At 44.2% G+C, this 13,305-nt stretch overlaps 1 protein-coding gene across 1 annotated transcript in view; it reads left to right on the top strand.

The window, feature by feature from the left end:
* The window catches only part of DZANK1 (double zinc ribbon and ankyrin repeat domains 1), an 846,943-nt gene that overhangs the window by 796,648 nt on the left and 36,990 nt on the right, over positions 1-13,305 (top strand). Inside the window, exon 19 of the mRNA XM_078648955.1 lies at positions 511-638. Within this exon, the coding sequence (XP_078505081.1) occupies positions 511-638 (128 nt within the window). The remainder of the gene's footprint in view (positions 1-510; positions 639-13,305) is intronic.

Here is a 13,305-nt window from a genome sequence, read left to right as displayed (position 1 = left end):
CAAACAGCTTGTGCATAATGTAAGCAAGACTATGGTATTGATTATTTATGCACTTGAATTTTATTTCTGATTTTTGAGTCATTCACAATGTAGACCAGCATATATCTGTCATTTTATCGGCATTTTCTCACTCTTACCAAGCAAAAATAGATATTTTGAGAATTTAGGTTTGAATAAGTGTGCCATGGCCAAAATTAAAGCAGCTTATCTTTACATTCAAAACTGATCAATCAGTTTAGCAAAGAGTTACTTTCACATCAATTGCAAAGTGGCCCAGATTGAAAGCAGATGCGATTTTGGCTGAGAAACCTATTGTATTTCATAAAACTATGGTTTACATTGATGGAAATTGATTGTATTCTTTAAATCTTGGCACTGCCACTAATATCCCTTGACTTATGAATCAGTTATTGATCTGTATGTTTAGATTTTTATTTATATGCCAGGATTTCATGAAAGTAAGAACCTTTTTCTTTTGATAGCAAACCAGTTGTTTCTCATCTCTTGCAGGGAGCAGACCCAAACTGTTCGAACAATGACGACCGTCCTGCATTGACAGTGGCAGTCTTGAACAAGCACCATGAAGTAATCCCTGTCCTTGTTCAGAAAGGAGCCGACATTGACCAGCAGTCAGGACCGTAAGTTACAAAATGTTACAGGAAGAATCCAAAACAGTGGTGCGATTAGCTACAAAAGTATTCTGAGAGTTTAGGGACCGATGCACAAAGGTTTTTAAAGCATTAGTTGTGTCATACTTTTGACAGGTTGATTTCTCCTAGATTCCATAGCAAGATGGCCCTCTGAGCTTGACAAAAGGTGTCCTTAAATGTCGATTGATCAACAGGTTATTCAAGGTCTAGTCTGATAAAGTTAGCAGGTTACCCCGATAATAAATACACTTACCATGTAAATAATGTCTTATTTCAAGGAACTAGTACAATAGCTATTGTTCTTTTACTAGGTTTTCATAGTTACCATCTGGAAAAAATGTAATACATTCTTGTTAATAAATCATTTCAGAAATGTCATGAGCCATCATCATAGCTTCAGTCATTTACAGTTTAGTCAAGTAAGGCAGCACATGTTGCTGTCTCAGTGGCACATGATTTGACTGCTGGAAACCCACAGCTTTACTTAAACAATGCATAAACAATGCATATCTAGTAGAGAATTGTATGTTTTATTACTGATCCTAACACTTATCACATCACCACACACCTCCTGTTTTGCTTCTACCCTCCCAATCCTCCCCACCACAAAATAAAAACACTCTTGTAATATGAAATCTGGTTGATATTCCTTTGTAGTTTTTAAGAGTGTTCTTGAGACTCTGATGGCATCGTAATGGGATACAGATTTGTAAATAAAGGACATAGATCACACCTAGGGCATACGTTTTTGGGGCTTTGTGTTGGAGGGGTGAAGCAAGAATTGTTTGGCATCAGTTAACCCTAAAGAAGATTAGCTCATTAGTGAATATGGTGGCAATTATAGGGAGGTAGTTAACACAATTTCTTTTTTTTTTAAGGACGGGAGTAGAAGTAGGTATTGTTGTATATTCAAGGGTAGTTATGACCATGAAATTAACACCTTGGCTGCTAAGGCTTTTCCCGTCCTGCGCTGAAGACCTTCATTTCCCATTGTTCATGACAAGGTCAGCTCGTCATAAGCACAGCTCCAGTGTACTGCATGACGAGCTGACCTTGTCATTAGCATGAAAGTGGTTAAGAATCGTTGAGCAGTAATCTTCTTTTACTGGGTTTCAGGGGTGTGGAGACATTGCTGCTGGAAGTGGGGTGGGCGGTGGTTCAGAATGGGGAGAGAAAACATGTTACCTTACAGTAGCTTCAGCCTAGGTGAGGCAGCAAGCTCACACACTGTCAAGATGAAATGAGATACGAATAGTGGTTAGGGTGTGATGGGAGGGCTGGGCAGTGATTACTTGGAACGCTCATGGTGATGATCTGTGAAACTATGAATCCAACAACTTCCAAGGCAATACACATCTTTTTTCAAACTTGTAGTGATTAGTCTACACAGTATCTAGGCTGTGTGGAAGACGGTGTCCAAAGTTATTGAGGGCCAGTTTGAGTAAAATTGTGAGATTCTTCCTCCAACTTTTACACAGGACTGAGGTAGAAGTGGTGGCAGGTGGCAGTTTTCATTGTTTCTCATTTGAATCCCTTCCGCAGTAGGAAGGCTTCCTTTTATTTTGCGAATAGGAAGTGACTGGTATCGCTGATTTCCTTGATACGATTGGTAAGATTTCTGTTGGCTGTAACTCCCTCGATTGGAGAACGATCCACGTCCTTTTGGACCCCGAAAGGGCGGCTTACGGAATGGTAAAGTACTGAGAGTCCTAGCGGTCTCAGTGTCTTTTTTAATGGATTGTAGGGCTTCTTCTACGTGTTGACCGAACAAAGACTCTCCATCAAATGGCATGTCAATTATCTTTGCCTGGACCTCCTGGCGAAAAGATGTAGCCTTCAACCAGCCTTGCTTACCCAGAACGGCAGCACCCGCTAGCTGTCTGAAACCTGTGGATGCGACATCCATTGCCGAATCTATAATCTCCGCAGAGATACGCTCCCCTTCCTGTAAAATCTTAAGAGCTTCAGCTTTCGAAGGTTCTGCCAACATGTCGATATATGGTGAGATGTCTGACCACATTTGTCGGTCGTACTGACCCAGGATGGCTAGTGATTTGGCTGCCCGGACTGTTGTTGCAGCCATGGTGGAGACTCTCTTTCCAATTGAGTCTAACCATCCGCCATCTCTGTTAGGTGGGGCTGTGATCGGAGACGACGGATTCCTAGACCGTCTTTGAGCAGCTTGTACAATTACAGAGTCAGCCTTTGGGTACCCTATAAGGCATGCCGGAGAATTTTCTGGTGCTTTATACTTCTCGTCTAACCGGGGTAAAACTGGAGGGATGGACCCAGGAGATGCCATTACCGTCAACCCCTCCTTCCATATAAAATCTATAATGGGTATCTCCCGTATCAGCTTCCTTGGCTGATCCTTAAAATCGTACAGGAAGCATTCATCCTTTTTCGTCTCCATGGGAAGAAGGAATCTTTGCGTTGCCTTTTCCATGAGGAGGTGGAAGCCGCCGATATCCGCTGGAGGAGAATCAGCGGGAGTTGAAGGAGAAGGGGTTTGGATTTGGTACTCATCCCACTCAGACATAAGAGATCTTTCGTCTACTTCACCCTCTTCCCTATCATCATCCGATGAATTTGCATCAGGAGAATGATGTGATAGTACCGGCGAAGGTGGTCGAGGAGACCGGAATGCTGAGGTGGAAGCCTGAGGAACAGGTGTCGGTCGAACGGACTCTGCCGATTCAGATGGAGGGAGCCGGCGGTAATAGTCGTCTAGCATATGTTGGAGATTGTTCAGTAAAGCTAGAGGCATCTGAGCTGAAGGTATAGTATCCGGAGGTGGGGCCAAAGGCTCAGGAGAAGGCTGCTCATCTTGATCATCCTCCTGATACTTGATGTACAATTCTGAAGGGCTTCTAGCCGTTCGGGACCTGTCGTCCACCTCAGAGTCCTCTTCACTTATTTCTGAATCCAGTAGTTGTTCAGGGACCTGCAGAGGTACCTTATTTGGAGATAGATGCAATGGAGACAGGGGTTCTAGCTGGAACCACGTCTCTGTAACAAAGAAGGTGTCGTTGCAGACGGGAAGATGTCATAGCCGTAGATGCTGTCGAGACCTGCAGCTCCGTACAAGAGGACAGTTTCTGCGTCGACGCGAGGGCTGTCGACGGGGTCGTCATCAATGGAGCTGTAACCAAAGGTGAAACCGTCGACGAGGAAGTTTCCATCGACGAAGTTGTCTTCGACGACAATGAGGTCTTCGTTGACGAGGTAGTCTTCGTCGACGAAACGGCCGTCGATGACACGGCCGTCGACGACGATGTAGTTCTCGACGACAAGCCCGCCGTCGACGAGGAAGCCGTTGACGAGGCAACCTTTGAGGATGAGGGGGTCGTCGACGAGGCCGTCGTCGACGAGATTCTTCTAGCCTTCATTTTCGACGGGAGGCCGATGATAGGTACTGTCTCTCTCGTCGATGAGATGGGTTTCATAGACACAGAGACCAGCGTCAACGGGGATGAAGCCGATGACATAATCATTTGAGGCCTCGGTGACCAGAAGGTCACTGTCGATGTAGACGTCGCGTCAACGGTAATCTTCGTCGACGACGTCGTCAACAATGGGGTCTTTTTCTGAGGAAAAATCTTCTCAGAAGTCAGCTTTGAAGGTAGAGATTTCACTGACTTTCTAGGGGGCGTGGAAGGCAGAGGCTTGCCTTTAGAAGGTGGAGTAGCCTTTTTTAAGGTGGAAGGCACTTCAGAACCCTTAGAGGGTTTTTGTCACTTCACCACCTTAGCCCCAGGAGAAGACAAAACCTCCATAGCTGCCCTCTTCCTAGAGGACACAGATGACCCAGAGGCAATACTTCCCACCTCAGAAACTGGATTGTCCTGATCTTTAAGCTTCTGTAACCACAGAAGTAGAACCCCCCTCTCTGTCCCTGAGGGTTTTCTGAGGGAAGGTCCTGCATATCTTGCAGTCTCCTACCTGGTGATCCGGGTACAGGCAGTAAATGCATTTCTTCTGGGGATCTTCAGAGAAAAGCCGGAGCTTACCACAAGACTCACAAGGTCTGAATAAAGATTTCTTGGAAGAAGATATCCTAAGTGCATAAAATTGCTGAAGAATTGAGAAAGACTGAGCAGAGCTCAGGGAGACTCCCTTCACACGACGTGCGGTAGAAAATCTGAGAGCCTGAGCCTCTGAGGAGAACATTCTGGTGGGTGCTGTTGCCTGATTGGCTGCAATTTGGACTATGTATAATGACCATGATAGTTATAGATGTGGAACTTTTTTCTGGTAGCTTTGGGCTACTTTACTTCCTGGTTTTATGTTACCAAGGTATTTTGGTTATTATGTGCATAATTATTGATTTTTTTATGTACCGTGGGACTCCCACTCCGACCACGAGGAATGATTCAGGCATGTGAATCTATGAAAGACACACCAATACTGGAGAATGTGTGTTTTCCACTTTTCTAATTGTAAATCTGCTTTAAATGTCCATCTTAGATTTTTTTTATAAACAAGTTTATCGTTTAATTACAAAACGCAAATGACAAGACAATCAAAACAACCATGGTAGAGACATCATCACTTTAAATGTACATAAATTAATCAGCCATCCACACTCAAGCCATAATATTCCCACCATTTTCCCCAGATCTTCCCATGCCTCTGTGTGAATCCCTGGCTGTGTAAATGGACTGTTCTTGTTGAGCATACCAGTCCATCACTGCCTGCCATGCAGCTACTGAGTCATGGTTCTTGGCTCCAGGTAATATCCCGACTGGCGATCCGCGTGGCAACCCCAATGAACATATGCTCCAGTCTTGGTCCCCCCCCCAAATCTTCCAGTAGGCCCAATAGGGCGACTCTAGGGGAAAGTTCTAGGGGGCCAGTCAAGGACTGACGAGTTCTCATTTAATCATTTGCCTGTATTGGGCCAACAGAGGACAGGACCAGACCCTAAGGGAAAAAGTTTGCGCCCGATGAGGAACAGCTGAAGCAGTTGTAATCCTGCCTGCCCGGTGAAGCTGATGGGAGGGGGGAGGGGTCATGTAGATGAGCTAAAGCTAGTTAAGTTGGACCAATCTGAGACATGTGGAGATAGCTAATTCTGAAGGGGCCATCCTTGCCTCCCACCAATTTGTGTTGTCTAGTTCTCCCAACCCAACTCCCACCTCTGTCTTAGGCTCTGGGACCGGTCCGGGGAGTTGATGACCAGCGAGGGGGGTACTTCTGAAATTGTGCCTTCGCTAAGCTTTCCAGCAAGTAGTTTAGCCTCAAGAGGGCTGAAAACAGGAATGTCAGTGTCTAAGGGGATATTGGCTGTAAGGGCGTAACAAAGTTGGAGGTAAATGTGGAATTGGATGCTGGAGAGTTGATACTGCTCCAGTATTTCTTGAAACTTCTGAATGTGGTTCCTTGACCAGACGTCCCCAACTTGGGTAATCCCTATCTTGTCCCATTTTGTGAATCCCTCCAGTCTTGCCGTATGCTGCATTCATGTACCCTACCAAAGAGGAGTCATCTGCTTCACTTTATCTTCCTGTCCTGTAAGACCGGGTCTACCCTCCAGTTCAGGAAAACCGGTAATTCCCGGGAGGGAATAAAGTATTCGAGAGCCGTACAGTAGACCCATGATTCTGTTAAGTGTCAGCAGGGTCAGTTCTACTCTGTAGGTTGGGTCGTCCCCTCCCCTGCTGAACCAGTCTTTAATCACTGTCACCTGTGAGGCAACATAGTAGCAATGCAAGTCAGCTATTTCTATTCTACTGTCATTTTGTTGAAGACAATCAACAAAAGTGATCCGGAGGTGAGCACCAACCCAGAGAAAGGAACGAATGATGAACTTAACCCCTTGACCGTGGCGCAAGTTCTGCTGTGGTGCGGGCAAAATAATGAGTGGGCGGGGTTCGGACGGCCCCCGGCCGTCCTCCGCACACGCCCACTATGACGTCGGACAACTGGGGGCCATCCAACGCATGGAAGGGGTTAAGGGCTGCAAACCATAGAGTGTGGATAGGAAGAGTAAAGTTTTGGAAAACATAGAAGAAACAAGGTAGCACCATCATCTTGAAGAGGGCTAACCTGCACCTTGGAATCTTTTTTATGCTTTTGTCTTGATTGCTTTGGGCTATAGCTTTAACGTTGTCCAAATAAGCATTTGTATTAGTAATAGTGAGTATTTGTGGAAAATGATAACATTCATAACGCTTTAGGATGGAAAAGTTTGTTATTTGGGAGTATGTGACATGGGTTGATCACTAATAAATTTGACTTTTTTAAGCACACAAGGAGAGGCTTTCTAGAATGGACAGCAACTGTACTCCATTTGTGTCTTTTCTCGATTGGCATGTGTTTTGTGGTGGTATCTCCCAAATAGCATTTTCCATGCTGAGTGCCCCTTGTCATGCAGGTATTTAGATTAGAATTGAAGTCTCCCGTAAGTATCCAATGACAATCCTTATGTAGTAATTTCAATTCCACCAGACTAGTGAGGATGGCTTGATGTTTTGTTTCTTTAGTTTGGACGATAAGTTTATGTAGAGGTTGACTAAAAATACTTCAGATGCCCGCTAGCCTGATGCCCAATTCTCGATTAAGATCACTAACATAAATTAGTTATTGAACTCTATTTTATTTGCTGTAAATAATTGTGCTACTTTTATGTGGGTTGCAAGACCCTCTGTGGTGTGTCCCTCAGTCTGGTTCATAGGAAAAAACAAAGGTGGTAGTCTAGAAGTCTGTCCTTATTTTAGTATTTCCAACTACGGTCCATGACAAGAGAGTTGCATTTGCTGTGGCTTCATACTGTTCCAAATAAATTAATTGTAGTGAAGTTATTGAATTAAATTGTCTGGTTATTTGATTTAAAATGCCTGGGAGCCAGTTCCAGCAGCCAACTTTGTTACCATCTCTGCCATTTGAAACACTTTTCGAAGACTTTCTAATCTAAAATCTCTCGTGACTGTAATTAAAGGATGATTTAGTGTGGTTATTTGCAGTGGACCAATATACCTGGGTATTGTTCGGGAATTTCCTTAATGACAGTGATTCTCGAGCTGTAAAAGTTTTCTCTTTTTGAGTGTATGTATTTGTTCAGTTCAGTTCAGAAAAACTTTATTTCGGTCAATGTGACCTAAAAAAGTACAACTCCTAAAATCATGTATAACATACATACATAAATGCTCACAAATAGCGATTTGGAACATTAAAAAGACACAGTTCACCAGAGCATTCATTCTAACTGTCTTCAAGCCTAAATGGAAAAGAAATATCATTTAGGGTGCTGAAGGTAGGCGAAGTATACAATTTCATGTCAGAAAGTGCATAGTGCAATAAATAAATAATTTAATTAAAAACAAGGGAATTCCATAAGAGGAAGTGGGTCCATAGAACAACAGTAAACTTAATCATGGGCAGCATGATATTAAATATTTAAAAATACATTGAATCCTTATTGCAAGACCTAAGCCTCGTTGGATGATTTCAGTAAAACTCTTCTAATACACCACATGGAAAACAAAAATCCGGCAACTGAAAACACAATCGGGATGCTGAGATCAGACTTCAGTATCCGAAAAACCTCAAGTCAGTGCCTGCTACCAAGATTCCTGCAGATCTGGACCAACCAGCGTTTCCTTGCCTTATGACAGCTAAAAATTTATTTGCCATTCTCCTCTGATGCCCCGGTAAACTAATGTAGCTTAATTTCTTTACTTGCAAGACAGAAAGTCAAAACTAAACGGCTGCAATGTATGAGGAATTAGGATGCCTTGGATCTTCATCTGGTACCAGTAATTTTGAGATGGCGGAGGATGTGTCTTTGTGATGATAGATCATGAATCTTTGATGTTTCCTTTTAAGATTTGAAACTGTGATACAGGTTGGTGACTTTTTTCTTTAGTGTTTGGATTTATTGTATTTTGGTGCATTTTACGTTTTGCTTTTGTGTTTTGCCCTTGCCCTTTAGAAGTTGCTGTGCTCAAGACTTGAGGCAATTCGCCAGGGTTGTTGTTAGGCGGAAATAAAGCTGGTTTGCTGGGCAGTATTTGTTTCTTCTGGGACCACTTGATTTCGAGTTAGTGCGTTTACACTCTTTGTCTAATTTTGACTCCTTGCCAGATTTTTGTTATAGTCGTATATTAGAAAAAATTTTGTTTGCAACATTTTTGTGGCTTATGGTTGTTGTCTTTTGCAAATTTCTTGCTAAGGTTCTTTCTTTTTCATATTATTGGAGTTTTGAAAGGCATTTAGCGTTTTTCGGCCGAGTTAGCTAAAGTATTTAACTCTTGTGGCCTCCATTTGAGTAACAGTCTTCTTCAAGTCCTAAAGAGCACTTAGCGGAAGATGTTATAGTCCAGAGTGGTGCGTTTAAATATGTAAAGGTATTTGAGGTATGTTGTATCTCCATCATGCATCGTAGTTGGCTGTTCTTTGCTTGGGCATTTTCTGATTTTATCGTTGATGCAGATTTACCAAAAGATATCTGCGATTGTTCTACGTTGCAAGTTAATGCACGTTGCAAGACTGAACTTGTTCAGTCTTTTTGATTATTTGAATTCCTCCTCTAGCAAGATGGATCGTGAGTAGAGAACTTAAGCAACTATGTTGGTTTAGTTCGACTGAGATTGCTTCATATAAGTTGTGAGGCTCTTCATTCTTGAATTTATTGTAGCTGTATTGCTGCATCAGAGATTCTAGCAGGGCTATTTGTATTTCATATGTTCAATGCTTTATCCGTTGTATCAAGAGTGCTAAAAAGTTGGTTACCTGTCGCTTGTAACTTTTCACCTGCAAAAAAAAGGTGGTGTACTGTGTGCTTGAGCCAACAGGCTATTTCGCTGTCATTAACATTTCCATTTTGTGAAGAGACGCTGGCTAATGATTTTCGTTACCGTTTGAGTCTGGGCAGCGCATGCGCTTCTCGGTGAGGCATGCTGTATTCAGGTATGGACTTGAAGCTCCACCCATGTTTTTCATGGGCTTGTGTCATTGTCCTTTGGACACTGTGGCTTGTCATTGGTCGATAGGCTTAGTAGTCCCTCTTTAGTACCTCCTTGTCTCATTTTGTAACCACCCATGGCGACATCCCCTGTTACTTACGTGTGTTGCTGCTTGGTAGGCTTTAACCCCTTCTATGCTCATGACGAGCTCAGCTCGTCATGAGGTACACCTCTCGTACACTCATGACGAGCTGAGCTCGTCATGTAACGCAGGTTTAAAAAAAACCTCAGCGCACCGCGGTAAATCCCACCGCGGCTAAGGTGTTAATTACATCCTCTGAGCACTATTTTCTGAAATAGCTTTGTCCTGCCTGCTGTTGCAGGCAAGACATGCGCTCCCTCTATGCCTAATTTTTTTGTTTTTCCAGCGCTGCACCCCTCCACAAGTATATTGGCTCCTGCACTTTTATTTTCATATTTTTTGGCTCAACGCGGTCGCATGACTTACTTTTTTTGAATTTTAATTACTTTTTATTTTTTTAACACAGCTGTACCTGCACTTTAGATTTTAACACCTTACGCTAAAGCTTTTTGCTTTTTTCCCCTATTTGTTTACTTGTAAAGTAACCGCAGCACCCACACTTTAGCTTAAGATGTTCAAAACAAAAGCACGGGTTCCGCCATAGTAACAAAAGTAAGTTAATAGAAAAAATAATTCTATTTGCTTATTTTAGTTACAATGGTGGCACCTGCGCTTTCGCTTTGGCCATCTTAAGGTAAAGTGAGGTTCTGCGATTGTTTCAAAAGTGAAGCAATAGAAAAACATTTTTTCTATTGCTTTACTTTTTAAGCTATCACGGCACCTGCGCTTTACCTTAAGATGTGTAAAGCTAAATCGTGGGTGCCGCTAAGGTAAGCTATTGCCATTGTAAATTACAATGTCTTTTATTTATGTGTTTACAAAACCTGCAAACACACTTGCAGGTTTTGTAAATGCATAAATAAGAGCCATTGTCATTTACAATGGCAATAGCTTAAACTTGCCCAAATGCGAGACCTATTGCATTGCAGATGCTTGTTTGGTCAGGCTGGAGAGTAAGTAGATTGATACTTGTTCCGTGACTTTTTTCTGTCTTGAATTATTCGCCATTTCTCTGGTCTTGATTGGAGTTGAAACTACGAAGGTGTCCGTGATTGGTAATAATGACATAGGGCTAAAGGGTTTAATCAACTGATAATTGCTAAATGAGATTTATGTTGTCCCACTTGCAATCTTAGGACGGAGGCCTACAGTTCAAGAACTTGGTTCCTTTCAGAGATGCACTTTGCAATTCCAGTATTTTTTATGTTCATTGTGCATATTTAATATATCATTAATGACTATATAATTTTCTCTGTGCAAGTTGTGACTTTATACTTCAATAAAGTATAGGTACTAAAGCCCGTCCCCCAACTCAATCCCTTTTGGACTCACACATAGTTGAGAAGGGTGTGTCCTGCCTTTATCGCTCATTGGTAAATAATACGTTGGGAAGGAGACCTGGGTCCTTTATGAGAAGATGACTGGGTTGAGGCAAAAATGGCCCCTAGATACTTTGCAATATCGATGAGGCTCTGCCTCAGCCAACTGAAGTACCTCCACCGTGTATACTACAGTCCTTTGCGGCTGCATGGCATGGGGGTGCAGACACCCTAGGGGCTCCTTCTTCCATATGGTCTGGAATTGCCCTATTATCCAAATATACTGGTCATGCATTTGTACCACTTTTTCTCACGTCATACATCGATAGTTCCACTGGATCCAAAATGGATTGTTTTGGGCCTCTTAGACATTTGGAGGTGGGGATGGGGGGGGGGGGGGGTGGAGGGGAAGAGCCGTAGCACCTGGTTGCTCTTTGGAGTGGGTTTCATTATTGCGTAAAGAGACGTTGCTCTGCATTGGCAATCTCAGCATGCTCCACCCTTCCTCGAATCGACAAGGCAGGTTTACTTTGTCACTATGGTGGAAAAACATGTTTATAAATCCTGGGGATGCCTGGAGAAAAACCACAAGATATGGGGGTGAATGGATGTCTTACTCTTTTTCTTCTACGGGGTGATTTTTCTGATGTACACTTTTGGCGTTTTTTGACCTTGGACTCAATACAGCTCTATTGTTATTGTGTGTTACCTTTTTCTTTCTATTCCATTAATAAACCGATTTAATGAAAAATAAAGTGTAGATACAGCACAGGCCTCCGTGAGGAGTACCAGATGCTTGGCCAGAAGGATTACTTGCTTTGAAACACCATTTTAATGCAAACTGGGGGCTGTACTAGCAGAGTCACGCAGAAAGAACTGGCGAGCAGCACGTCACACTTTACCCTCTACCCCTGTCCCAGGACACCTAAACTGAGCACGGAGCACTTTTGAGCAGCTCCCTTGGTTGTTGCTGGCGAGGGGAGGGGCACAACGGCATCATCGTTCAAGCGCAAGAGCGCTTATTTAACCTGGTGAGCAGTACCGCAGCTCGTGCTGTACTAGCAGAGTCACGTAGAAGGAACCGGCAAGCAGCACGTTGCACTTTACCCTCTGTAGTGTTGTGGGTTGGGGCCTAGGAATGACTCCACACCGACACGTTGGTTACACTGGTGGCCAGTTACTACTCTGGTCACGCCCAGTACTCCGGGCTATTTATTAAACTCACTGCGTGCCTTCCGCACGGACGCTGGCCCGGTCCACCTCAGGCACGCACGGGGTGGGGCTACTCAACATCCCCATGGGACCCCACAACTTGGGCTGGCCCGGATCGGGCAACATTACATTCCTCCTTTACCCAGAAATGTAAAACATCATACAACCAAAACATCATAGCAAATAGCTCAAAGACATAGCACAGTCTCTGTGAGTTGCAACACAAAATGGAACAGTCTTACTTGGTCTTGGCGGAGGTATGGCCCCTTCTTACTTCTGCAGTCGACAGCGGGCCACAAAGTCTCGGTACCTCTGGGATGGCTTCGGACAAGGGCGCAGATGGTATCTGCTTTGGCTGCGCCCGTCCGGTGGGGTCTGAAACATGTCCTCGGTGCAGTCAGTCTCTGCTACGCCCTGGTTGCTCTGGGCCTCCTGCGACGAGAGACTTTCTTGGGTTTGCGTGGCCGAGTCGTCTCTTGGGCTTGCTGCTCCGAGCAGGGTGTCTTCTTCCGCTGCCTCTCGTGGACCTTGTGACGCTTCCAGGCGGCATCCTCCTAGTTCTGGGAGCTCTTCCTCGACCTCACTTGGGACTCTCTTGAAAAAGGACACATTTCTGGTGACCTCTTCTCCTCCCTGGGATGCAGTAATAAGGGTGCCTTTGATGTTGGTAACGGTCCAAGGGTCCAGCTCAAAAGGTAGGCGGAACTTTCCTCCTGGATGGCGGTCTTTCACCAACACTCGGTCACCGACTTGGATCGGGTGTCGGCGGCTCTCCTCCTTCGGGATGCCTCGCTATTTGTCTTCGTTCTCTGTTCCATGGATTGGTTTGGCGGGGTTGGTGACGACGCCCACGTGGGGTGGTGTGGGATGGTGTCCGTGACTGCCCTGCCAAAACAAAGGTGACTTGGAGGAACTCCTGTGGTGCAGTGAGGTGTTAGCCTGTATTCACGTAGGAATTGGTAGAGAGCCAGCTCCAGACTCTGGCCGTCGGCTAGTGCAATCTGAATAGTCTTGTTCAAAGTTCACTTTAGCCTCTCGACTTCCCCATTGGCTTGGGGCCACCTCGGGGTTATGCG

The sequence above is a fragment of the Lissotriton helveticus genome, chromosome 6 (genome assembly GCF_964261635.1).
Source record: "Lissotriton helveticus chromosome 6, aLisHel1.1, whole genome shotgun sequence".
Lineage (NCBI taxonomy): Eukaryota > Metazoa > Chordata > Amphibia > Caudata > Salamandridae > Lissotriton > Lissotriton helveticus.
The sequence above is the reverse complement of the archived record's forward strand: the minus strand, read 5'-3'. Positions and strand labels throughout refer to the sequence as shown.